Consider the following 26,755-nt stretch of genomic DNA (forward strand, 5'->3'; position numbering starts at 1 on the left):
AGCCAATCGTTCCCTTTCCCCTAATACCAAAAATCCCAATACCAGTGGCAAAAGGCCCCGAGAACCAGACCTTACCCAACCCTATCCCTAAGGCCGCCCACAAGTCCAATAAGACTAATATCCCCCCTACTGCGCGCATAACCAACCAGTACCATGGCCGCCAGAACTTTTGTGGGGGCTACATTGATCTTCCTCCTGACGCCGGGCCCTACGTCGTCATACTGGCTGGTGTACCACCACTTGACCCGCTTTCTATGGAGACCCAGTGGTCCCTAAAGAATAAGGTGATTCACTGGCTCAACATCAATAGACAGCTCCCGAATACTGTTAGGACTAGGGTTCTAATGGTTAGGAGAGTGCCATGGGTGGGTCGTACCCATAAATCCATCCCTGGAGACTGCATAGTGGTCTCATTTGCAGACCCTCACACAGCCCAGCATATCACTATATGGGATTCACAGGATACTGACCAATCTATTGTCACCAGACCCCTCACCTTTTTCTATCCTCCAAAACAGACTCTTGAGCCACCTGGGGCTTGGTCAATAGCCCACAATCGTAGATGGAAAGGACATGAAGATGGTTGGCAACCCTTTAACAACTGGTGGGAAGGAGCACCCACTATGAACAGGTTTGAATGTCTGGATCAGGTGGATTGACTGGGAATTAGTGTCGCTCCAATCCTTACCAATGCCCAAAATTCCCTAACGGAAACTGTCCCGAGTGAAAAATTAATGCCCATACCCCAAGTTCCAAGCCACATTGGGATAGACCTAAACCCCCCTGAACAGCACCCTCTTACTGCACAGGTCAAACTACAGGCAGACCTTGCACACCTGCAAGTTCGGATAGGCACAACGGGGCATGCAGGGCATCATCCACAGGAAATTAGAAACCCAATGCACTCTCTCCTTTCTTGGAATGTTGCAGGCCTCGGTAGTAAGATCACCCACAAACCTTGGCTGGAGATTGTGCAGAAGTATGGCATCCTATGCCTACAAGAAACCTGGCTTATAGAGGAAGTGCACATGTTGGGCTACCGAACCTTCCATTCCCCAGCTGTGCCATCAGCCCAGGGTCGCAACAAGGGGGGCTTGTGCACATACATATCTAACGCAGGGGATGTAAAAGTTTGCGATTTCCAATCCAATCAGTACTTCCAAATCATACTACTTAAATGGGGCACTTCGCAAAAGGTGATTCTTGTGAATTTTTATAATAATTTGCCAATTTGTGAGGTGGAATCAAATTTGAATATTATGATCCATCATATTCACAAACTGAGAGATCAAGGTTCGGGGGATCACATGATGTTGTGGGTGGGTGACTTCAATTGTTCCGTCTGTCCGTCTTCTGAGCTAGGTTTGTGCGGCCTGTCAGATCTCGGGGAGGACGGTCCTCTGCACTTCTCCCACACCAACATGGGGTCTCTTCTTAACAATGTCATATTTACCTTTGACCTCACCTTTATTAACCAGGCATGCTTCCCCCCGCTTCCCTTTGCCCCAACGTACAATGGAAGAGGTTGTAAATCTACAATCGATTTTGCCTTGATATCACCCACCTATCCTGACTTTATAACCTTCTGGGAAACGGGGGATGACCCCATGAGCGATCATTATCCCATCACCTTCGGGGTAAATCTCATGGAGGGCAAAGTAAAGGAATCTAGTAGGGTTCGATATCCATTTGAGGTTACCCTATCTAAGACCAATGGGTATGTAATTAAATGGGAGAAAATGAACCCAACATCCTTCTTTCAAAACTTCCTATCCTCTTGCTCCACGGACATACTTGCCCGCTTAGAGGAAGATACTGACCCAAAGAGCATCATGGTTGCTTTTTCTAACATTCAGCGCCATATAAAAAATGCCCTGACTAGGAACTGCAAAGACAAGGGGAGGCATACTCGTGGGTGGTTTGACTCTAGATGTACATCTATACTGAAAATCTTAAAGAAAGCTTTGTCTGCCGACCCAAAAGATAGAGTTCAAATTCGTCAAGCGAGATACGATTATAAGCTGGCAATTAAACAGCGGAGGGCGAAACTGAAGCAGGAGGCCTGGGAAGCTTTGGGGGAAGCTGCCAGGAATAAGGACAGCAATGCCTTCTGGAAAGTCATAAGATCTGTTTATAACTCAAAAGACAGAGATAATTCTGTAGAAGTGGCTATAACGGCTGAGCTCTGGGTAGAACATTATGGTAATCTTTATTCCAACAACACACAGGGTAATGCCTCGAACCCATGCAAGGTGAATTCACCCCCAGATAGCATAATTCAGGATAACCACCTAACTGTCTCCCCAGCACCTCCTTACCCTATTGAACTGGTATTTACCACACTAGAAGTGGAAGATGCCCTTAGAGAAAGTCCTTTAGGTAAAGCCCCCGGCCCTGACCACACCCCAGTGGATCTCTATAAATCAGAACCGGACTTCTGGGTTCCCTTGTTAACCAATGTATTAAATATGGGAAATAAATGCGGTTTTATTACCACCTGGTCGGACGCAATCGTAGTCCCCATATTTAAAAAAGGGAATAGGGACGACCCGGCTTGCTACCGTCCAATATCGCTATTGGACGGACTCATGAAAGTTGCTGGCAGGATTGTCCTTAAGAGGATACAACACTGGGAAGAAGAGAAGAAGGTTATATCGGAGTTTCAATATGGGTTCCGAAAGGGACTAGGGACATTGGAGCAATCCCTAAACTTGTCCCTATTAGTCTCTAAATATACGCAGGCCAAAAAAGGGGACCTATTTGTTACCTTTGTCGACCTCAGCTCCGCATTCGATTGCGTGGACCATGCGATGCTCTGGTCGACACTGGAAGACATTGGGGTGGACTCAGTTATCCTCACATTTATCAAAGAATTATATAGAGAAGCGGGGGCCAGAGTAAGATTTGGGACCCAGGGGCAATGTTCACAAAAATTTCCCATAAACAGAGGGGTGAGGCAAGGCTGCATACTTGCACCCTTGCTTTTCACATTTTACATAAACTCTATCGCTGAAAGCTTAATAACTCTGTCAAGCGATTATCCGGCTGCTAATGGTAGGCCTGTACCCATTCTTTTATATGCCGATGACGCGGCAATTATGTCTAGGACAAAAGTAGGTTTGCAGAGAGCAGTAAATGAATTTTCATCCTACATGGGTAAAAGAAATTTAAAGGTGAATATTTCCAAAACTTTCTCCATGCCCTGCTCCCAAAAGAACAACAGACCATCATGCTCAATATATTTAGATCAGCAAAAGATTGCCATTACAGACACTTTTTGCTATTTGGGCATTGTGTTTGACAGGTGGGGAAGGTGGAAACACGCAGTGTCAGCTAGGAAACTCGCCTTTAGCCGTGCCATAGGTGCTTTAAGAACCTTTGCAGCCAAAGTTGGGGGTAAACCCATTCAAGAAATGTTACAGATCTACCGGGCAAAGTGTATAGCTACGGCCACATATGGCGCAGGTCTCTGGGGTTTCGAGAATGTGTCCTCATTACAAACTTGCGAGAATATCTTCATCTGTTACTTACTAGGTGTGTCCAAAACCACGTCGACTTTTATGACTCACATTGAGACCGGCGTCAAATACCTTAGCGACATCATAAAAATATCACCTTGTTTGCTCTGGCATAAGATTTGGACCACAGAGGAGTGCAAATTGAATAGAAATCTCATAAAAGACTGCATGGCTTTGGACGGTGTAGCAAAAGTTAAGTGGCTGCGATATGTACAAGCGATGTTTTCTAACATTGGACACTCTGAATTTTACGACGAACCAGAGACCCTACAAACCTTGACTAGACCGGCCCTTAAAAAACTATTATCTATACACTTAGAGAGTGCTAGATGGGACACTGAGAAACTTAAAGGCACAACCCTGAGCTATCAGCAAATCACCCCTACTGAAGGCCTACAATCTTACCTTGGGATTGAAAAAGCACCCTATGCTCGCATGCTTTTAACTAGGCTGCGCCTAGGGATTTTCTTCCGCTTGGTCACTTTGCCGAAACAGAATGACTGGGCCTCATTGAAATTAATATGTCCATGCGACGACCATTCAATACAAAGTAACATTCACATCATGTTCTTTTGTAATCTGTATACCAGCCCGAGGAAATTATTTCTTCTACCCTTACTTAAACGCTGGGGGATAAGAACATGTAAACCTGCATATTTAAAAGTTTTGCTTTTAGAAGATGTGGATGTCATCTTGGCTGTTTCTCGCTTCTTAATGTCAGTGATGAAATTTAGAAACTCAATGACTTAACTAACACATGTTAATATTGACTGATTAGTGTAAAACGAGGCCCCTCATCCAAATGACTGCTGTAGATTTTAACTTTTGGAGAAATGTTTTATCCATTTTTGTAACTTTGTTCATATGAAAACTGTTCTTAATTGTCTGCATAAATTGTATTTGTATGCTTTTATGATTTATTGATAAATCGAATAAAGCTTACTATATATATAAGATAATAGATCATCAGTCACTGCTACCAAAGTGTTTGCTCGAACTGAAATCTTTTATCTAAGAAAAAGGTATAAAGCTAAATTAACTATTTTATTTAAAAACTAGAAAATGTGAATCGTTCCTTTCTTTTACATTGTAATCTTTGGCCAATATGTACTGAATCATTTTCCCATAGACACAGTGTGGGAAAACACTTTGAGACACTAGGCCCTATAACCTTTAAAAAACAGAATAATTGTCACAGCTGTGCTTTTGATTTTTTTAACTTCCTAGCTCTCTGCTCTGTGAGGCATCTTTTAAAAGCTGATTAGGTAATTGAAACACTTACCAGTGAAGCCATAACTGTATTGTAGCTGTTCCCAAAACCCACATTTGTTTTTTCGTCGAGCCTGTACAGGAAACAAAAACATAAAGAGATCTCAAAATGTAAGTTAAGAAAAACAAGGTGATAGTGTTTCATTATTGACAGCTCATAAGTAAGGGAGAAACTATGAAATAAAAGGATATGGATCCCTGTTTCTTGTGGTACAGATATCTCCGAACAATGACTTGTGCTCCATTATTGCATCTTTCATTGCAGCTTACCTTAATTGAAACATTTCCTCACAATATCTGATTGGAGACTGCTACGTCTGCTTGGTAGAACATGGCTAGCAACAGAAAATGCTTATTGTTATTTAGAAAGTAAATTATTCAGTTCAGCTTTTGTACCTGTTCTGCGAGTGAAGAAGCACACCTGTCCCACAAGTGAGTTTTGTGAAGTAAAGCTTGCACTGCTGCTGCCCTTGTGACCTGTGCTGATTGTTAGTGAAGCTCTACAAACATATTTTCCCTATTCAAAATACCAACGGGATTAGCACTTGTGGTTAGGGGGAGTAGCAGCTTTGGGTGCAAGAGGAGGCCTTTGCAGGTGCAGGGCCCAGCAGGATGTGGTACAAGAGGCAAGCAACGCAGACTACAAGGTGAACTAGTACTTGGTGCATGGGCAACAGTGAAGAGTAGAACGGGGAGCAGTGCTTGGCGCAAGGTAGAGCAGAATTGGGTGCAAGTGCAGAAGCTGGCAAAATTACCAAGAGAACAGTGCATGTTTCAGTGGGGAGCAGCAGATTGTGTAAGTGGGAGCACCATAGGGTACAATGCAGGAAGGAGCAAAGTGCAATGCGATTTGGGAGCAAGAGGCAAAGCCATTGAAGATAGTGGATGATTAGTGTGGATACAAGAGATGAAAACCAAGCAAAAGTAGATACGTGATGGCATATTTACAAATAAAACAAGCAGCGCAGCAAGTCACCATGCTGTGCTGCACTGCATGACTGGTAAAGGTTAGGATCCTGCCTTTCTCCCTGCAAAGGCACAGTTTTGACTGCCTAGTGCCAAAACTTACAAACCCTTCACCATGTGCAAGGGTGCCTGTGTTGCATACAGGATTGTTTTTAGGCAGGAATGGACACCTCCCTGCATGAAAACAATCTCATGAGGCACATTCCTCTTTCTACATGTGCTGCAGAATGCAACGCACATAGAAAGAGGGAGGAACAAGGAGAAATAAAGATAATTTCCTCATTACTCCTCCCCTGAGAAGGTGTATCTTTTTGTCGGATTCCCAGGTCAACCACTATTGGTAAATTGGGGAATGCAGCAAAAACCATCAGAGTTGCATGGGAAACCAGTCCAATGACCATGGAACACCTTCCCAGGGCAGAGTGACGCAATACAGCAATTTGCGCTGCGTTGCTTTACTCCCGATTTATGAAGCCACTCAGGGCTCTGCAAGGTGGCCTTGCATGGCTACATAAATTGTATTTTAGTCTTGCGTCGCTCTTGCACCATGTTGCATGGTGCAAGAGCGATGCAACTCCTCTCATAAATATGGCCCCTTGATTTGTGGACGTGGAAAGCATGGACTGAGCTGAGGTAAACTGCAAAACAAGATGAGAGAAAATGATAAGCATGAAAAGGAATGGCCAGCAGGACTTATTATTGGTAGGGGTGTGCTAAATTACCTTAATTCGCATTTGCATAATTCCATTACATTTCTGAGTAATTACACATTATTACAGGTAATTACAAACAATCCAAAACTGGCATTTGGTGCTATATTTTAGCACAAAATCCATCTGCGTGCTAAGAAATATTGTTTGAAATTAGCAAGTTTTGCCAAACAGCAACTGCTCATGTTCTGAAAACTGGGGCGTGGCCTCTGATGACCTCTCAGCAATCCTGCTGTTTGGGATATACTGGAGGAAATAGGAGGGCTTGTTGGCCCCCAAGGACCCTCAGCATTCAAGGGGACTTCATCCCACCACTAATACTGCAGAAGAAGGCACATTTTCAGAGCGGTCGATAAAAGGCGACTGATCTCTGAAGACCTCTCAGCAATCCCTCTCTGTGGGACTTACTGGAGGTAACAGGAGGTCTTATTGGCCCCCAAGGACCATCTGGAACCAAGAGGACTTCTTTTCCCAACCAGCAGTGCACCACAAAGAGCATTTGAAGAGTGGTGGAGAAAGGGGGTATGGCTTTGAAGGGAAAATTGAATTACCCCTTGGTGGGGTCTCCTGTGGGACCACACACCACCATATCTGGAGGGTCATGGTATTCCTGCCATGCCCCCTTTTCTTTATTTTTTTATTTTGTTTGTGGGACTGGCTTCAAGCCCAGTCCCAGGATGGCTGCCAACACTTCTTTATTGAAGTGTTGGCAGCCAATCAAATTCAGCACGGGGACTGTGGATCCGTGAGCCACTGCAAGGATCCGCATCCCCAGGTATCAATATTTTTTAAACTGAAATATCTCTAAAACTACTGAACAGAATTACACCAAATTATAAAAAGCACGCTTTCTGACCTTATCTAGCTTTCTGCCAAACTTGATGTAATTCCATTCAGCGGTTCAGGTTGCAGTCATGTTCAAAATCTCTATGGGGAAATGCAAGAGGAAAATATATTTGGGACCTCCCTTTTTTCTCGGCCCTACTTGACACATCCCCCCAAAACCTTCAACACAGCAGCTGAACGGACTGTAGCCAAAGATTTGAACATTTTGTGAAGATTCATCAATCGGCCCCAAAGTTATTGGCAAAACAAAAAATGCTTTTCCAATAGAAACTTGATCCTAAATATAACTACCTACTGGCAGCCGTTATAGTTAGGCTCCGGTTTCACTCATTCAAAACAGGTGAAATGTAGCAGTTATAATTAGTTGAGCTAACTATAACTCGCAACCCCAGCAACGCACTGCTTATGACTTCACATATTACATCACTCATGACATGGTCAGTGACATCACTGATGAGATGAAAAGTTCCTCAGGTCAGAGAAAAAGAAGTTATGGTTTCAGCAAAAAATGTCGTATGTCATGGATAGGGGGAAACCCTTTAGTTGGAACTAGGGCCCTCACACACCCAGCAAGCTAGGTGTCATGCTTCATCATTTGAGCCTGCCCCTCGTCAGGTCGGCGCTGCAATTCCTGACGGGCTCCCAATAATGGGGCTCTTTGGCGGGGATCTTCTGTTCCTGCCGAAGGGTGCTGTGGGGGTAAGGGGCCCTAGAATGTGTAGATGTGGTGTAAGGATAAAATAGGTACTGTTAGTCCACAAAAAAATGTATTTAATGGAGTGGTAAACAGCCTAATTAAAAGAAATGAGAAAAGTGAGGTGGGGATAGCTACTAGTGGTTATGACGCTAGTTATGTATGCCCTACTCTCAAAAGGATCAACATGTTTCTTGCCTATAAAGCCAGTAAGTGGTCACGGCAATTCGTCAGGATCAAAAAACATAGACTATCTACAACAAAGGTATGTGTGTTTTACATACCCGAGAGGTGCTCAGGAGTAACCTATGAAAAGATTGGAGACAGAAAAAACATGACAACATACTGCATGGTAAATAATACACACATAACATAATGAGCTGAAATCATCGAGAGTCTCCTGGGGAGAAGTTCCCAGGGTGGGTATTGAAAGGTCACAAAGGACGGGACCAATCAAGAGACAGGACTCGGGGCGGAGACAGAGGGGAGGTGCAGAACTCACCTCTTGTATTAGCAAGACAATCTTGCAGCAGTCTCCGGCGGGTAAAAAGGACTCCCAACGTGGGTCCTAGGGTAAAAAACCGGGAAGAGCGATTGTAAAAAACCAAGCATGGACCAAAATCCACAGTGGCATGATCGTCCCGGCAATCCAAGCGGTAAGTAAAGTGTTGGAGGGTGAAGGCAGCCTTATATTTCAAAAGGTACTAACATGAGCGATAAGGTGTGCAGCCGTGGTAACCCTCGTGCTCAGGGGCCAAGGTGTGCCGCCGCCCAAATGGTCAGTGAGGTCAATAACTGGGTTGTTACGGAAGGCTCGTGAGCAAACAGGGGGCGACCGCCATAGCCACTGATAGCGGATGGGTCAGAGCAGGACGTTCTCGCTCGAGGTGCCATTGAAGTCATGGAGGCGCCAAAAAGCCCCCTCAATGCAGCCAAACTCACCTTTTGGAAAAGCGAGCGGCGGAACACGATGCACTCACCTGCGTCGTTCGACGCGTGGGATGAAAGACCTACCCCTGCCGCCGGACCTGGGATGGGTCCCGTCCAGTGTCGGTCTTAGCCAGATAAGGATATCGAGAGACGCCAATTACGTCACATGACCATGGTTGTCTCAATCCCATTGGTCGGGGAATAGATGGAGGGGCGGCCATGTTGGAACGGGTAGAGTGAATAACTATCGGAATCCGGTATGAGTCAGGAAGTGATACTACATTGGTAGGTGTACTCAAAGAACAGGTTGCCATAGCGATATAGATTAAAGCAAGGCAAAAGATGAGTGACCAGGCACAGTCCCAAAAAAATCGGGATAATGGTGGCGGTCGCGGGGGCCATGATGGAGTTTCAATGACCTAAAGAATCTACGGGGGTATAACCCGTGAATAAGGGTCTAAAAACAGAGCGGCAACTATCCGCACGGGAGACAGACACATGTAAACAAACAGAGGGGGGCAGAGAAAAAGATAAAATAAGATACGAGTATTGTGTATCTATTTACTACAGTGAAAAAGGGATCTAGATGGTTTGTGATCTCTTCATGGTGTATTTTCAACTATCATCACTGCTAGGGAGGTAAGGTCCGCATGAAAGATAACAGGATTGGCCAAGGTGGTCGTAAGAGTAACAGGCATACATCGTGTATTAAGGAAGGGTCACAGGTCCTATTAAGGAGCAAGCTTACCCACTGAGTGTGGACCAAGGGATGTCGTCGTTCAGCCCAGTCAGATGCGAAGACAGTCTAAGAACCCATCTTTGCTCAAGTTTAAACAATGCATTTTGAGAGATCTGAGGATGTGCTTCTAGGACCACCCAGTTGATGGAGTCTGTCTGATGTTGCATTGTTTTAAAATGGGTGTAGAGTTTGGTGGTCACTCTCTGACATCGTATGTTACTCTTGTGTTCCATTATCCTGGTCTTCACCATGCGGGTTGTCATGCCTATGTATACCAACTCACAAGGACATCTAATCATATATATGCAGTTCTTAGTGTTGCAATTCGTGTGTCTGTTTAGTGTCCAGTGGAAGTCATTCTTAAAAGTTATGTCCTTGTAGGCGTTAGTCAGTTTACACACTACGCACGAACCGCACGGAAAATGGCCCTTAACTGGTGGTAGCTCCCATATCGTCCTTTGTGGACCAATGGTGCGTAGTCTAGGTCTAGTGTGGACAAGTAGGTCTTTGATGTTTTGTGTGCGTCTGTAGGCAAATCTGGGTTTGGGTATGTTAAGATTGCCCGTGTCTAGAATACCCCAGTTGTTCAAAATGATCTTTCTAATCCTACTCGAGTCAGATGTAAAGGACGTGACACAGGTCAAAATATCGGTATCAGGTTTAGTGTGTGTTACCAGTAGTGTTTCCCGTGGGTTATTCTTAGCCCTTTTCATAGAGTTAAGGACACACCTAGGGGGGTAACCCCTGGCCATCAGGTTAGATGATAGTATCTTGGCTTCTGAGTTGTAGTCTGTTATCTGAGTGCAATTACGTCTAATGCGTAGGAATTGCCCAAAGGGCAGGTTGTCCCTCAATGTTTTCGGGTGGTGGCTATCATAACGTAGAAGACTATTGCGGTCAGTGGGTTTTTTGTACAGTGTGGTGGTGAGGGTACCTTCGAATAGAGTGATGTTCAGGTCCAGGAATGGTACCGAGTGTTCTGATATAGTATGAGAGAACTTAAGGAACTCGTTCTGCTCATTAATCCACTGTATGAAATTCATACACTCAGTATGTGTACCGTGCCAAAAGACGAGTATATCGTCTATAAATCGTTTCCAAAGGGAGATGTTGTCATGGAAAGGATTAGATGTACAGGAGATCACGTTCTTCTCGAAATCAGCCATATAGAGGCATGCTACACTGGGAGCAAAGGTACTACCCATAGATGTACCTTGGCTCTGGTGGTACAGTTGTTTGTTAAATTCAAAAAAAATTTCAGTAAGAGCCAAGGTAGCACAGTCAATGATAAAGGTGACTGGTGTGGGTGACGACCAGTCTAGTGCCCGTAGTGTTGACTCAATGACTGCCAAAGAGGCCCTCTGAGGGATGTTAGTGTAGAGGGCCTCCACATCCAAGGTCACGAGATAGTTGATGACACTAGTGTCTGGAAAGTCATCAATGATTTTGAGGACGTCAGTGGTGTCCTTGATGAATGAGGGTATGTCACGTACCAAGGGTTGCAAAAAGTGATCACAAAATTTGGACAGAGGTTCGAGGAGCGAACCAATGCCGGATACAATCGGTCGTCCTGGGACCGGAGTTGTGCCCTTATGGATTTTCGGGAGGGTATAGAAAAAGGGGATCCTCGGTTCCCGAGTTATCAGGAACTCTGCCTCTTTGTGGGTAATCCAGCCATTGGCTTCAGCTTCATAAACCATGGTGCAGATGGTGGTCTTAAGACGGGGAGTCGGGTCAGACGCTATGGGAGTATAATATCTCTCATTTGTGAGTTGACGTCTGCATTCAGTCTCGTAATCTGTGGTGGACTGGATTACGATCGCCCCGCCCTTGTCCGCCTGCTTGACAGTAATAGTGGAATCCTCAGAGAGGTTTTTCAAGAGCAGGGTTTCGTGCCCAGTCAGATTATGGAATGGAGCCTCCCTGTGGGGTGAATCTAGTTCTTTCAACACCGCTTTTTCAAATGTGAGAATCTCCACAGGAACCATGTTATTTTGTGGAGTGAATGTGGAGGGGTTTCTTAATCCAGAATCGATAACCTCGTTGTGGGGTTGGTCCTGAAAGAAGGCTTTAAGGCGTATCTTCCGAAAAAGATTGTGGATTTCGCAGTGATCCCTGAATCTGTCAACCCTAGGGGTGGGGACAAAACCAAGGCCTTTCTGCAATAGTGATTTATCAGGAGCAATGAGGACCCTATGTGAGAGATTCACAACTAGTTCCTCTTGTCCTTCGTTCTGCTCCTGGTGTCCATGCCGCTGGTTGGTGGTTCTTGCCAATGGACCTGTTTCTGTGCGCCTCTTCTGTTGCGCCCTCTTCCTCTGCCCCAGCCTCTGCCTAAAAAAGGCTGGTTGTTACCATTGAAAAACTGGGGGGGGCAATGTTGGTATTGAGGAAACTGCCAGTATGGTAGTGGTTGAAGGGGACCTTGGAACATAGGAGGGCCCTGGAAGGGAGGGCCATTGTAGGGTCGATTATTCCGTTGTTTTTTTCTCGAGTTATTACTCCCCCAGCTATTGGTGCTAGAATTACTATCGCTGGAGTCTCTCCTGTCTGAAATCTCGTCAGAGGAGTAGCTCGTTTTGTCTGAGGTGTAGTCAGCCTTCAAGTATGGGTAGACCCTTTCCTTATCAAATTTCTGTATGTCTTTTTGCAATTTGGTTATTTTCTGTTTCATCAGATAGTCTTTATTGTCAGAAATCTCGGCGTTGATTTCGGCCAACCTGGTCTTGTAGGCCGTTATCTGTATAGTTGTTTTTAAGGCCCCTTCAGCAATTTGAATCCTCACGAGGATGGCGTCAGCCAATCTCTTCGCGGTATTAATAATCAAGACAAGCCAGTCCCTGGTGCATTTCCATGACACCAGGGACCATTCCTTCTTAAAAGTGGCATCCTCTAGAAACAATCTAGGAAAGTTGTTGACAATAAGGCCTGCGGGTGCGATGTTAGCCCGCAGGTACTCTGTCATGAGTGCCCCATGCAGGGTAATTTTAAGCCATTCCCTCTTCAGGTGTGTCAATGCTGTCCAGTCATCCGACTGTGAACCTGTTGCCGCGCTGCCATCAGCCCCTAACAGTGACGGAGTCCTATCTAAAATATCCGTTACAACATCATCGCCGAAACTCAAACCCTGATGGAAATCCATGGTGGGTTGGTGAGGTCTCGCGAATGATGCGCAGTAGTGGAGGTGGAGGGAATTTAATAAAACCCAAATAAGGTATGGGCCAGCAAAAAAACACAAATAGTTGTGATCCGCTGGTAGCCTCAAAATCCCACGGGTGTACGCCCGTGCAAATATGTCAACAAAGAGAGGGATAGGTGGGTAAGATTAACGAGGTCCAGTGTACATACCCAAGAGACTGATGAGACAAAAAGGGTACAAAGTTCCTCAGGTCAGAGAAAAAGAAGTTATGGTTTCAGCAAAAAATGTCGTATGTCATGGATAGGGGGAAACCCTTTAGTTGGAACTAGGGCCCTCACACACCCAGCAAGCTAGGTGTCATGCTTCATCATTTGAGCCTGCCCCTTGTCAGGTCGGCGCTGCAATTCCTGACGGGCTCCCAATAATGGGGCTCTTTGGCGGGGATCTTCTGTTCCTGCCGAAGGGTGCTGTGGGGGTAAGGGGCCCTAGAATGTGTAGATGTGGTGTAAGGATAAAATAGGTACTGTTAGTCCACAAAAAAATGTATTTAATGGAGTGGTAAACAGCCTAATTAAAAGAAATGAGAAAAGTGAGGTGGGGATAGCTACTAGTGGTTATGACGCTAGTTATGTATGCCCTACTCTCAAAAGGATCAACATGTTTCTTGCCTATAAAGCCAGTAAGTGGTCACAGCAATTCGTCAGGATCAAAAAACATAGACTATCTACAACAAAGGTATGTGTGTTTTACATACCCGAGAGGTGCTCAGGAGTAACCTATGAAAAGATTGGAGACAGAAAAAACATGACAACATACTGCATGGTAAATAATACACACATAACATAATGAGCTGAAATCATCGAGAGTCTCCTGGGGAGAAGTTCCCAGGGTGGGTATTGAAAGGTCACAAAGGACGGGACCAATCAAGAGACAGGACTCGGGGCGGAGACAGAGGGGAGGTGCAGAACTCACCTCTTGTATTAGCAAGACAATCTTGCAGCAGTCTCCGGCGGGTAAAAAGGACTCCCAACGTGGGTCCTAGGGTAAAAAACCGGGAAGAGTGATTGTAAAAAACCAAGCATGGACCAAAATCCACAGTGGCATGATCGTCCCGGCAATCCAAGCGGTAAGTAAAGTGTTGGAGGGTGAAGGCAGCCTTATATTTCAAAAGGTACTAACATGAGCGATAAGGTGTGCAGCCGTGGTAACCCTCGTGCTCAGGGGCCAAGGTGTGCCGCCGCCCAAATGGTCAGTGAGGTCAATAACTGGGTTGTTACGGAAGGCTCGTGAGCAAACAGGGGGCGACCGCCATAGCCACTGATAGCGGATGGGTCAGAGCAGGACGTTCTCGCTCGAGGTGCCATTGAAGTCATGGAGGCGCCAAAAAGCCCCCTCAATGCAGCCAAACTCACCTTTTGGAAAAGCGAGCGGCGGAACACGATGCACTCACCTGCGTCGTTCGACGCGTGGGATGAAAGACCTACCCCTGCCGCCGGACCTGGGATGGGTCCCGTCCAGTGTCGGTCTTAGCCAGATAAGGATATCGAGAGACGCCAATTACGTCACATGACCATGGTTGTCTCAATCCCATTGGTCGGGGAATAGATGGAGGGGCGGCCATGTTGGAACGGGTAGAGTGAATAACTATCGGAATCCGGTATGAGTCAGGAAGTGATACTACATTGGTAGGTGTACTCAAAGAACAGGTTGCCATAGCGATATAGATTAAAGCAAGGCAAAAGATGAGTGACCAGGCACAGTCCCAAAAAAATCGGGATAATGGTGGCGGTCGCGGGGGCCATGATGGAGTTTCAATGACCTAAAGAATCTACAGGGGTATAACCCGTGAATAAGGGTCTAAAAACAGAGCGGCAACTATCCGCACGGGAGACAGACACATGTAAACAAACAGAGGGAGGCAGAGAAAAAGATAAAATAAGATACGAGTATTGTGTATCTATTTACTACAGTGAAAAAGGGATCTAGATGGTTTGTGATCTCTTCATGGTGTATTTTCAACTATCATCACTTCTAGGGAGGTAAGGTCCGCATGAAAGATAACAGGATTGGCCAAGGTGGTCGTAAGAGTAACAGGCATACATCGTGTATTAAGGAAGGGTCACAGGTCCTATTAAGGAGCAAGCTTACCCACTGAGTGTGGACCAAGGGATGTCGTCGTTCAGCCCAGTCAGATGCGAAGACAGTCTAAGAACCCATCTTTGCTCAAGTTTAAACAATGCATTTTGAGAGATCTGAGGATGTGCTTCTAGGACCACCCAGTTGATGGAGTCTGTCTGATGTTGCATTGTTTTAAAATGGGTGTAGAGTTTGGTGGTCACTCTCTGACATCGTATGTTACTCTTGTGTTCCATTATCCTGGTCTTCACCATGCGGGTTGTCATGCCTATGTATACCAACTCACAAGGACATCTAATCATATATATGCAGTTCTTAGTGTTGCAATTCGTGTGTCTGTTTAGTGTCCAGTGGAAGTCATTCTTAAAAGTTATGTCCTTGTAGGCGTTAGTCAGTTTACACACTACGCACGAACCGCACGGAAAATGGCCCTTAACTGGTGGTAGCTCCCATATCGTCCTTTGTGGACCAATGGTGCGTAGTCTAGGTCTAGTGTGGACAAGTAGGTCTTTGATGTTTTGTGTGCGTCTGTAGGCAAATCTGGGTTTGGGTATGTTAAGATTGCCCGTGTCTAGAATACCCCAGTTGTTCAAAATGATCTTTCTAATCCTACTCGAGTCAGATGTAAAGGACGTGACACAGGTCAAAATATCGGTATCAGGTTTAGTGTGTGTTACCAGTAGTGTTTCCCGTGGGTTAGTCTTAGCCCTTTTCATAGAGTTAAGGACACACCTAGGGGGGTAACCCCTGGCCATCAGGTTAGATGATAGTATCTTGGCTTCTGAGTTGTAGTCTGTTATCTGAGTGCAATTACGTCTAATGCGTAGGAATTTCCCAAAGGGCAGGTTGTCCCTCAATGTTTTCGGGTGGTGGCTATCATAACGTAGAAGACTATTGCGGTCAGTGGGTTTTTTGTACAGTGTGGTGGTGAGGGTACCTTCGAATAGAGTGATGTTCAGGTCCAGGAATGGTACCGAGTGTTCTGATATAGTATGAGAGAACTTAAGGAACTCGTTCTGCTCATTAATCCACTGTATGAAATTCATACACTCAGTATGTGTACCGTGCCAAAAGACGAGTATATCGTCTATAAATCGTTTCCAAAGGGAGATGTTGTCATGGAAAGGATTAGATGTACAGGAGATCACGTTCTTCTCGAAATCAGCCATATAGAGGCATGCTACACTGGGAGCAAAGGTACTACCCATAGATGTACCTTGGCTCTGGTGGTACAGTTGTTTGTTAAATTCAAAAAAAATTTCAGTAAGAGCCAAGGTAGCACAGTCAATGATAAAGGTGACTGGTGTGGGTGACGACCAGTCTAGTGCCCGTAGTGTTGACTCAATGACTGCCAAAGAGGCCCTCTGAGGGATGTTAGTGTAGAGGGCCTCCACATCCAAGGTCACGAGATAGTTGATGACACTAGTGTCTGGAAAGTCATCAATGATTTTGAGGACGTCAGTGGTGTCCTTGATGAATGAGGGTATGTCACGTACCAAGGGTTGCAAAAAGTGATCACAAAATTTGGACAGAGGTTCGAGGAGCGAACCAATGCCGGATACAATCGGTCGTCCTGGGACCGGAGTCGTGCCCTTATGGATTTTCGGGAGGGTATAGAAAAAGGGGATCCTCGGTTCCCGAGTTATCAGGAACTCTGCCTCTTTGTGGGTAATCCAGCCATTGGCTTCAGCTTCATAAACCATGGTGCAGATGGTGGTCTTAAGACGGGGAGTCGGGTCAGACGCTATGGGAGTATAATATCTCTCATTTGTGAGTTGACGTCTGCATTCAGTCTCGTAATCTGTGGTGGACTGGATTACGATCGCCCCGCCCTTGTCCGCCTGCTTGACAGTAATAGTGGAATCCTCAGAGAGGTTTTTCAAGAGCAGGGTTTCGTGCCCAGTCAGATTATGGAATGGAGCCTCCCTGTGGGGTGAATCTAGTTCTTTCAACACCGCTTTTTCAAATGTGAGAATCTCCACAGGAACCATGTTATTTTGTGGAGTGAATGTGGAGGGGTTTCTTAATCCAGAATCGATAACCTCGTTGTGGGGTTGGTCCTGAAAGAAGGCTTTAAGGCGTATCTTCCGAAAAAGATAGTGGATTTCGCAGTGATCCCTGAATCTGTCAACCCTAGGGGTGGGGACAAAACCAAGGCCTTTCTGCAATAGTGATTTCCCCTCTGTCTCCGCCCCGAGTCCTGTCTCTTGATTGGTCCCGTCCTTTGTGACCTTTCAATACCCACCCTGGGAACTTCTCCCCAGGAGACTCTCGATGATTTCAGCTCATTATGTTATGTGTGTATTATTTACCATGCAGTATGTTGTCATGTTTTTTCTGTCTCCAATCTTTTCATAGGTTACTCCTGAGCACCTCTCGGGTATGTAAAACACACATACCTTTGTTGTAGATAGTCTATGTTTTTTGATCCTGACGAATTGCCGTGACCACTTACTGGCTTTATAGGCAAGAAACATGTTGATCCTTTTGAGAGTAGGGCATACATAACTAGCGTCATAACCACTAGTAGCTATCCCCACCTCACTTTTCTCATTTCTTTTAATTAGGCTGTTTACCACTCCATTAAATACATTTTTTTGTGGACTAACAGTACCTATTTTATCCTTACACCACATCTACACATTCTAGGGCCCCTTACCCCCACAGCACCCTTCGGCAGGAACAGAAGATCCCCGCCAAAGAGCCCCATTATTGGGAGCCCGTCAGGAATTGCAGCGCCGACCTGACGAGGGGCAGGCTCAAATGATGAAGCATGACACCTAGCTTGCTGGGTGTGTGAGGGCCCTAGTTCCAACTAAAGGGTTTCCCCCTATCCATGACATACGACATTTTTTGCTGAAACCATAACTTCTTTTTCTCTGACCTGAGGAACTTTGTACCCTTTTTGTCTCATCAGTCTCTTGGGTATGTACACTGGACCTCATTAATCTTACCCACCTATCCCTCTCTTTGTTGACATCACTGATGAGATGACATATTAAATGACATCAGTGATGACATCATCTGGTGACTGAGTGTTTTAAAAGAGTTTATGTGTGTTAAATATATACACCAAGGTATATTGGAGAGTCATTGGATGTACGAGAGCCTGTATGGATGACTCTGTGGGTGCACAACTGCCTGTATATGTGAGTCATTGGGTTTCTCAGTAAATGTATGGGTGAGTGACTGGTTGTGTGAATGTCTGTATCAGTCTGTCAGTTGGTGTCTAAGTGGCTCTATGGGTGCAAGCGTGGGTACATGAGTGGCTGTATTGGTGAGTGATTGGTTGTCTGAGTACCTGTATGGTTGTCTGAGTGGGTGGATGAGTGGGTGTGTGACTGCCTGTATGGACGACTGAGTGGATGAGTCACTAGCTGTATGGGAGAGTGAGTGCATGTGTGAGGTGCTGTATGGGTGACTGAGTGCGTGTCTGGCTGTGTGGGTGAGTAACTGGATGTGTCAGTGGTATATGGGTGAGTAACTGGGTATGTGAAAGGCAGTATATGTGAGTGATGGGGTATATGAGTGACTGTATGGGTGAGTGAGTGACTGTGAGAGTGGCTGTGTGGGTGAGTGTGTCAGTGACTGTATAGGTGTGTGAGTATGTGTTAGCATCTGTATGAGTAAATGAATGGGCGTGTATGTATCTGTATGAGTGAGTAAATAGTTGAGTGAATAGGTGTGTGAGTAGCTCTATGGGTGACTGTCTCAGTGTGTGAGTGGCTGTATGAGTGTATGAGTGGATATGTTGGTGGCTGCATTAGTGATGGAGTGGTTGTATGAGTGGCTGTATCGGTGAGTGAGTAGATGTGTGTAGATCTATGAATCAGTAAGTCGGCGTGTAAGTACTGGTATGGGTCTGTGAATTGATTTGTCAATGGTTCTGTGGGTGTAGGAGTGGGTGTATGAAAGCTTCCATGGGGGTCTGAGTGCTTGTGCAGTGATTCTATGGATGATATCATCAGTGATATCATTTGAGATGTAATTAGTGATGTCATCAGTTATGTCACTGACCATGTCATGAGTGAGAATATGTGAGGTTCTAAGCTGTGCATTGTGGGGGGAGCATGAGTTATAGAACCTGAGCCTAACTATAACATCCCTGTAACCACTGTTCCCTCTAGAGTGCGTGCCTGGGCGGCAGTGCACATTGTCATTAACTACCGCGCAGGGGGCCCTCCAGAGCGTGCATTTCAAAGGGTCTTTTTGCTTATCAGCAGGAGAGCTCTTTGACATCTGGAAATCAACAAAGACACAGGCACCAGCAATGAAACGAACGCCACAGGGCAGGGGTATCTCTATCTCTTTAGTTAAAGCACAGCAGAATTGAACGTATTTACTGAGGGCTGCAACTTTCCTAGCATTTGCTCTGTTATGGAATTGAAAAAACAGAGCCCTGTAAATTTAAAGTATACAGCAATACAAAGAGCCTTTTTTTCTTTTAAGCATAGACTATATTCTGTTTCTACCTTTCTACATTTTACAATCATTTAATTTTAGCTCTAGACCAAAGTTTCCTTAGATTTATGGTAGTATGTCCATGGTCTAACAAAAAATACACCCAAAAAGTATTTTTACTAAATATCTTGGTCCAGATGTATGAAGCTCTGGTCGCAAAATACTGGTCAAACTTTGTGACCAATATTTTTGCAATCAGTGTGGTATTCTGCAAACCGACCTATGTACTAATAGGTCCGTTTGCAAAATACCAAGTCGTAGTGGGTCACAATTCGACCTACCTCAACAATACTAACAAGGTAAGTCACAAAATGTGGCCCACTATGATTCTCAGCCATTCTCCATGGAGAGAATATGTAGCCTTACGGCTAGGGCGGTCGATCTCAAATCTGGGGAACGGGGTTTAAGTCTCGGCAATGATGCTTAACATCTTGTGATTCTGTGCAGATCACTTAATCTCCCCGTGCCTAACAATAATGAATGTGTGCTTGTGTAAGCAACTGGTGCACATGTAAAGCGCTCCGATACTTTGGGTCAAGTCTGCGCTATATAACCCCCCCCCCCAAACAAATCTGAGCGATAGCGGCCTGCTGGGGTCAGCAGATCACCTTATTTATTGTTGTATTTAAATAAATAAATAATTTTGTTTTTGAATATAGCCCATTTCATGAAAGGAAAAAGGTATCTGTTTCATAAAAAGAAGAGTTTAAGTAAGATTTTTTAAAGAGTAGGGATAGGACCACTGAGTACTCTAAAAAAAGTTTTTTGTCAACAGTTGCAAAGGTGGTAGGATTACCGTGACACTTGTGTAGTCGTTAAAATATAATGTTTTGCAACCTAATTTCAGTCGCAAAACATTATGACATCCCTTTTCAAATTAGTATTTGGAAGAGAAGCCCTAAACACACCACTTACAAATACCGATTCAGAATTTAGTGGCAAACAGAAATTGCGATTCAGTAACTGTTACAGTAAAAAAATACATATAGAGGGTTCACTGCTCATTTTGTATTTTTTGTAACGTGTTATGTATTGCAATGTCGGTTTGTTATATATAAATTTAAGGACGCAAACAGCCTGATATTGGAAATCAGACCTTTTGTGAACACAAAATTCCTGTGCATATCTGGCCCTTGTTCTTGTTAGGCCTTTCTGGCTTTAACGACCATCGTTTTCAATTCCTGTAGATCCCACTTATATGCTGAAAGATGGATCTTTATTTAACAGCCCTGTTCAGTCAAGGAGTTGTAGTCTCGGTTTACATGGATCGCTTGATCCATTTGAGCTAGCACACCTAGGAACAATTTCCTTTCAACAATTTTATATAGTGCAAACCTGGCCCAAGGTCCTTGGTGCACTTTATATGAGCACCAGAACATTTGATCCTTTTTTATGTTTTCCCTAAGACAGCGAATGCAAGATCTTTTGTTTTATATACAGTGGGAATACCATTGGTTGGCTTCATTGTCACTCTCATTTGCTTGCATCTTATTAGTAAGCTGCAGTAGGTTTTCTTCCTCTTCATGTGTGTGTCTGTCCCCTGGAATATTGATGCATTACTTTTGTCCTTCCACTGCTCATTTTATGTGGGGCTACATTTTTCTTTAGGTTTAAGCACTCTACCAGAGAGTGTCTTTTTCATCTGGCTACCTCATGTACTTCTTGCCCCTCCTGCTGTCTGTGTTGTTGCTTGCCCCTCATGCCATTCTCCATGTTGTAGCTTGCCCTCTCCCACCATCCTCTCAATGTCCTGTATTGTTGCTTACTCTCTCCCACTCTCTGTGCTGTTACTTGCAACCTCCTGCCCTCTTCTAGATGTCTGTATTGTAGCTTGACCCCACCCACAGCCCATACTGTAGCTTGCTACACCTGTTGTCCATGTTGTTGCTTGCCTCCAACTACTGTCCGTGTTTGTTTGCCTCAACTGCTGTCTGTGTTCTTGCTTGCTCCCGCTTTCCTTTTGCTGTCCATATTGCCCCCTCTACCTGCCACAACAATAATAAAAGAGATAAAATGTTATCAACGCTGGCTGCGTCATAGCACTTATTTAAAAAAACTTTCAGCCATTCACCCTTCCTCCCATTTTGTCCAAAAATGAGAGAGGTGTTATCTTCACGGTGTTTAGAGGTAGCACGCTACGCTCACTCACATAGTCCTGTTATGCCTCATTTGCGCACACAGCACAGAAAAGTGTGCACATAGACACTGCATTGCAGCACAGCAAAAAAAAATATTAGAGGGAACATTGCTTGTAACCTTTGGCTTTTTCTATGAATTTCTTAGGTTTCTTTAATTCCATATCCAAACTATAACTTCAATGTAACCTTTGTTTTTTGCAGTGAATTTCTAAGGTTTTTTAAATGCTAATTCCTAACTATGACATCCCTGTAACCTTTGTTTTTTTCATCAAATTTCTTTGGTTTTTTAAGTAGTAGTCATGTTTGCTAAGTGGTGGAGAAGGGGGCCTGGCCCTCTGACCAGTTCTCAGGAATCCAGCTGTGTAGGATTTACAGGAGATACCAGAAGGGCTTCTTGGCCCCCAATGTCCCTCAGGAGAGAAGTGGACTTCATTCACCAACCAGTAGTGTGCCAGGAGGTGCGTTTGCAGAGTGGTGGAGAAAAGGGGTATGGCTTCTGACAACCTCTCAGCAATCCCACTGTATATAAATTAATGGAGGTAACAGGAGGGGTAGTTGGCCCCCAAGGACCCTCAGCAGCCAGGGGGACATCATCCCCCACGAGCAGTACACCTGGAGGTGTGTTTGAGGAGTGGTGGAGAAAGGGGGCATGGCCTCCAAATACCTCTCAGCAATCCCGCTGTGTGGAACTTACTAGAGGTAGCAGGAGGTCTTGTTGGACCCCAAGGGGCATCCGGAATCAAGGGAACTTGATCCCCCAACTGGCAGTGAGCCAGGAGGCGCGTTTGCAGAGTTGTGGGGATAGGGCATGGCCTCTGGAAACTTGCAGAAGTTTTTTTTCCATTTTTTTTTCTTTTTTAAGGAAGGAGGCTGTGTGACCCCCTCCAAAGTCCAATTTTGGCCCCGGGGACCCCATCTCGCAGGACCTGCACTACTGGTTGGGAGACTAAGTCCCTTCCTCTCCTGAGTGCCTCAGAACAAAAGTGAACTTCTCCAAAGTGGAAGGAAGCCAAAAGCTCAATAGAACAGAGTTTCCTGAGCCACCAATCATAAATTCAACACATAATTTGTAGTGTGGTTGAATTAAGATATTGTTGGGCCTCTAAATTAAATAATCTAGATGCAAAACCAAATAATCCATAATGCCTGATCATTTTAGCTGAGACCATGTTTGAAATTTGTTCACCACGACTTGGAACAATCAGACATGTCAGAGTTACTGAGATTGCAAGCAAAAAAACAATATTCAAAATAAGGGAATGCCCATCCCCATCCTCCAATTTGGTGCGCAACTTAGTTCTAGAATTCTGGTGAATTTTGTTTGCATTTATAGACCTGTTCAGTGGTTCATTCAATTTAAGGGAGAATCAATGAAGAAGGCCTTATTAAAAAAGCAGGAAAATTACAGAAAAAGTGAAAAGAGGCAAAAGCCTATTAATTTTAATCACATTTATATACAAAGTAACAACAAAGACATTTTTCCTCATCACTGGAAATTCCGTTATATGGTTTCAATCTTTTTATTCACCTGTGCGTAGCAGATATATCAAGAAAAAGAGCATTGCAGCGCTTTGCGTGTGAACGTGCTTTGAATATGAAAATCCCTCTCTCACCCCCCAGAACTCGCTAACAAAAGACAAAGGGGTGTATGTACATGGAGTTAACGCCGCTGTAGCGTCAATTTTTCAACGTTATGGCAGGTTTTGTTTTATCACCGTATTTACAAGTTGACGCTAACCGCAGTTAGCTGCAGTTTTCAGGCGCAAATGTGAATTTTCAAGACCGCCACTTCTGTTAGCGGGACTTAACGAAAATGAGATGCAAGGTAGGCGTTCCCGTGCAAAAACTGCTGCTAATCTCACATCGCAATATTTACAAGGAATTCCTTGTATGATGCCAAACCAAATAAACTGCCTCTAACTCCAGTTAGAGGCAGTTTTTTAAGACCAGAAAAGAGCTGGTATTGAAATGCTGCAAACACATGGGGCCTCATTTCAGAAGGTTTTGTTGCTGGACAGCACTGCAAGTAATGTTGCTGCACTGCCTGTGACAAAACTACAGGGCAGGAATGCACACCATCAATAAGATAGGGCACATTCCCGGGCCCCATTCATAAAAAGTGTTGCATTGCACTGACAAAACAGCGTTGCAAAACTTTTCACTACGCCCTTCTTGCAACACCATGGATGCGCTGTATTTACCATATGCCGCTCCATGTCGCAATTAATGGCAGATACGTTTGGAATCCTGAAGTATCTGTCAGCGCTATAGTCACGTATTGCTGCAGTTGTGTCGCAACCATGACGCAACTCCAGCAGTGCATGGGGCAAGCCTATCCCTGTTTTACTGCGTCATCCTTATGCCTTACATGAGGCAGGCGTAAGCTACTGTTGCAGTGGCGTCCCACAATTTTTGCAGTGAATTCTGATGGATTTCCCTCCGCCACTCCTATGAGTCTTTGTTGTGTGGGAACGCCCACCCTGCATACATCATACCTGATGCAGATATAATGTGGCACAGGGCTTCACAAGGTCACACTAAGGCCTTGAGGCGTCACTTTGCAAATACGGCACAACGTGGTGCAAGAATCACCCTGCAAGTACATCAGGAAAATGACCCACCAGTGGAGTGAAACTGTCAGAAGGGCCTCATAAATAAGCCCCCCTGTCTTTCTCCCCAACGTTGGTGCACGATGTCTGCCATGCACCAACGCAGTCACCCTTGCGCCATGGTGCAAGGGTAACTGTGTTGCGGATTTGATTGATATTGTGGCTACATCTCTTCTCAAGACGTCTGCAGGTGGGGCTGGACTAGTGGAGGGCGGGAGTGAACCACTCTACTGTAGTTCCTATATCCTTGATAGGCTCTGCACATTGGAATAATGTACACTATAGTTTTGACATAGGACTGAGGTCAGTATGTCTCTATCGAGTACATTAAACTTAATTACTTGTGTGTGCCAGCTAACTCAGAGGTCACTAGAAAACTTCTCGAATAAACAAGAAGTGATTTGTTTCTGGCAACTGCATAAACATGACAACTTTGTTTCCCTTAGAATCGGAACAATCTCAGAATCGTGGAAACAATAGATAACAGTTTCACTCAGTCAATCGTGCATGCTTAGTTTCTACAGAGTAACACAAAAATAGATAGACGGGCGTTTCAATAAAAAGGGTTTATTGAACAGTCTTTTTTCTCGCGCAAGAGATATGAACTGCTACAATCGTAAGACAGAATGCGAAGTATAATATGTACAGCGTTAGCAGTAAGATAAAATAATACTGCAATAGCATGGTTTGTAGCTATGACAGATATTCATAAAAATACATACATAAATAAAACAGGCTAAAATGTTAATACTCGTCTGATGCTTCCAGCTAGTTCTACCCCAGTGTACCTAACCTAAGTGTAGTATGAGGTAAGAAGTAGGTGTTGTTTGTCTATAGTCTAGTTTAGCTATAGTTGCCAAGATTTGCCAAAAGTCCCTCTAGGTTCTAGTCCGCTCCATACCTTAGAATGAGTGAGGTTGGAATCTCTTTCTGAGTCTCAATCTCTAACACCCTGCAAGGGGAGTCAGAAACACTGGAGCTGGATTCTCTGCGAGGAGGATGACAGCGTCTGGTGAGTGCATCAGGCGGGGACTTGACTTCCTTCCGAACTTGCCGTGGCGAGCCGCGTCGTGTTAGTAGGCAGCCGAACCGTGGTTTGCCATGGTAAGTGAAGGTATAGTTATACCTTGAATGTGTTTAGGAATGCCAGTATTGACGTAAAAGTCAGGCAGAAGAACGTCATGAGTGAACCCCTAAGGAATAGAAGTTCATGCATAATAAGTGAGTTCTAGGAGAAATCAATATCCAAGCAAGGGGAAGTCCTAAAGGCTTAAGAGTCTGGTTTTCCAAGAATTCGTTGTGACGTAGATGTAGGTGGCCATGCCTGTATTTGGTTATCATAGATAATGCCTAAATAAGGGTAGGATTTTAATGCCTAAATATGGGCAATGCGAAATGTGCCCATTTAAGGACATAAATCGGGAAACCTATATACAGTATCTAAATCGACACACAACACCTACTCCACTTTCGTATGAACGACATCACTAAATCCTAAACATGTTAAACATATCTAAAATATAGCTATATATGGATGGCTAAGAACATGTCTAAAAATACATTGTAAAATGCATAAAAACAGTTGGCATGCATAAAAATGCACTGGTGTTGTACATATTAAAGCAATGTTTCATTCTAAGCATATATTTTCATTGAATGCTAAATGAATGAACATACATATATATACACATTATGAAATGGCTCGTAAATACAGAAGAAAAAAAGGTCGAAACCATTTCATGCTAAGTTACATAAATCAATTGGTATTGACAAGGTGACATATTTTCTCTGAAAGTGTATCAAAGAATTCTGTTCTCTATGAATAGTTCTACTATAAGTAGATTTCTGTGCCATAAAAAGAAAAATTTAAATTTGGAAAAATCATAGGAAAAAGTTCCAAGTTTAGTCTTTGTTTTGAAAAATGAAGGCGAAATTCAGAGTCTTCCTGGTACACTGTGTGCTGAATCAAAATGCAGTGTATGGGGATGGAGAAAACATAAAATCTTCTAACCCTGTAGATAAAAAGTTGTCTACCTTCGTTTAGAAGACTAACTGCACATAGATGAGAAGCACCGCCGTCAGCAGTGGTTGCATCAGCAATGCTTGTATCGGATGTTGCCTGCGTGCCTGTTGTTTCCTCTCGTACCTCAGCAGTAGCAATTTGCGTCTGTCAGATCTCAATGAATGCCGTCATCAGGATTGGTAGCCGCTGGGGACAACACACAGCATGGGCCATTACCGGGTCCAGCAGAGTATCGATTAGGCCTGGGCTAAAATTTCGTTCCAGTCGTGGAAATTGCGATAATTTGACATTTTCGCGTTCCGCGGAAAGCGCGAAAATGTCAAAATTTCCGCATTCCGCAGCTTAGCGATAATTTGTTTCTTGCTCGCGCTGTAAAATAATACATTCTCGTGCGCGCGCGATCGCCTTACCTGAATCCCCGCGTTCGCCGACAAGTTTTCCCGATCCGGTCGCGTTCTCCATGAGATGTTGTATTGTTTTTAGCCATTTGCGCTGTCTCGCGACAGTTCACGCCCGCAGTGACGTCATGCGTCGCGCGATCACGTCTTTCTTCTCACGATCATGCACCGCGAGACAA

General features: G+C 44.5%; 1 protein-coding gene across 1 annotated transcript in view; it reads right to left on the reverse strand.

Annotated features, from left to right (window-relative positions):
* The window catches only part of LOC146812208 (uncharacterized), a 381,145-nt gene that overhangs the window by 71,185 nt on the left and 283,205 nt on the right, over positions 1 to 26,755 (reverse strand). Inside the window, exon 6 of the mRNA XM_085619240.1 lies at positions 4,801 to 4,861. Coding sequence (XP_085475366.1) covers positions 4,801 to 4,861 — 61 coding nt within the window. The remainder of the gene's footprint in view (positions 1 to 4,800; positions 4,862 to 26,755) is intronic.

This window comes from Triturus cristatus, chromosome 7 (assembly GCF_964204655.1).
Source record: "Triturus cristatus chromosome 7, aTriCri1.1, whole genome shotgun sequence".
In the NCBI taxonomy this organism is placed as follows: domain Eukaryota; kingdom Metazoa; phylum Chordata; class Amphibia; order Caudata; family Salamandridae; genus Triturus; species Triturus cristatus.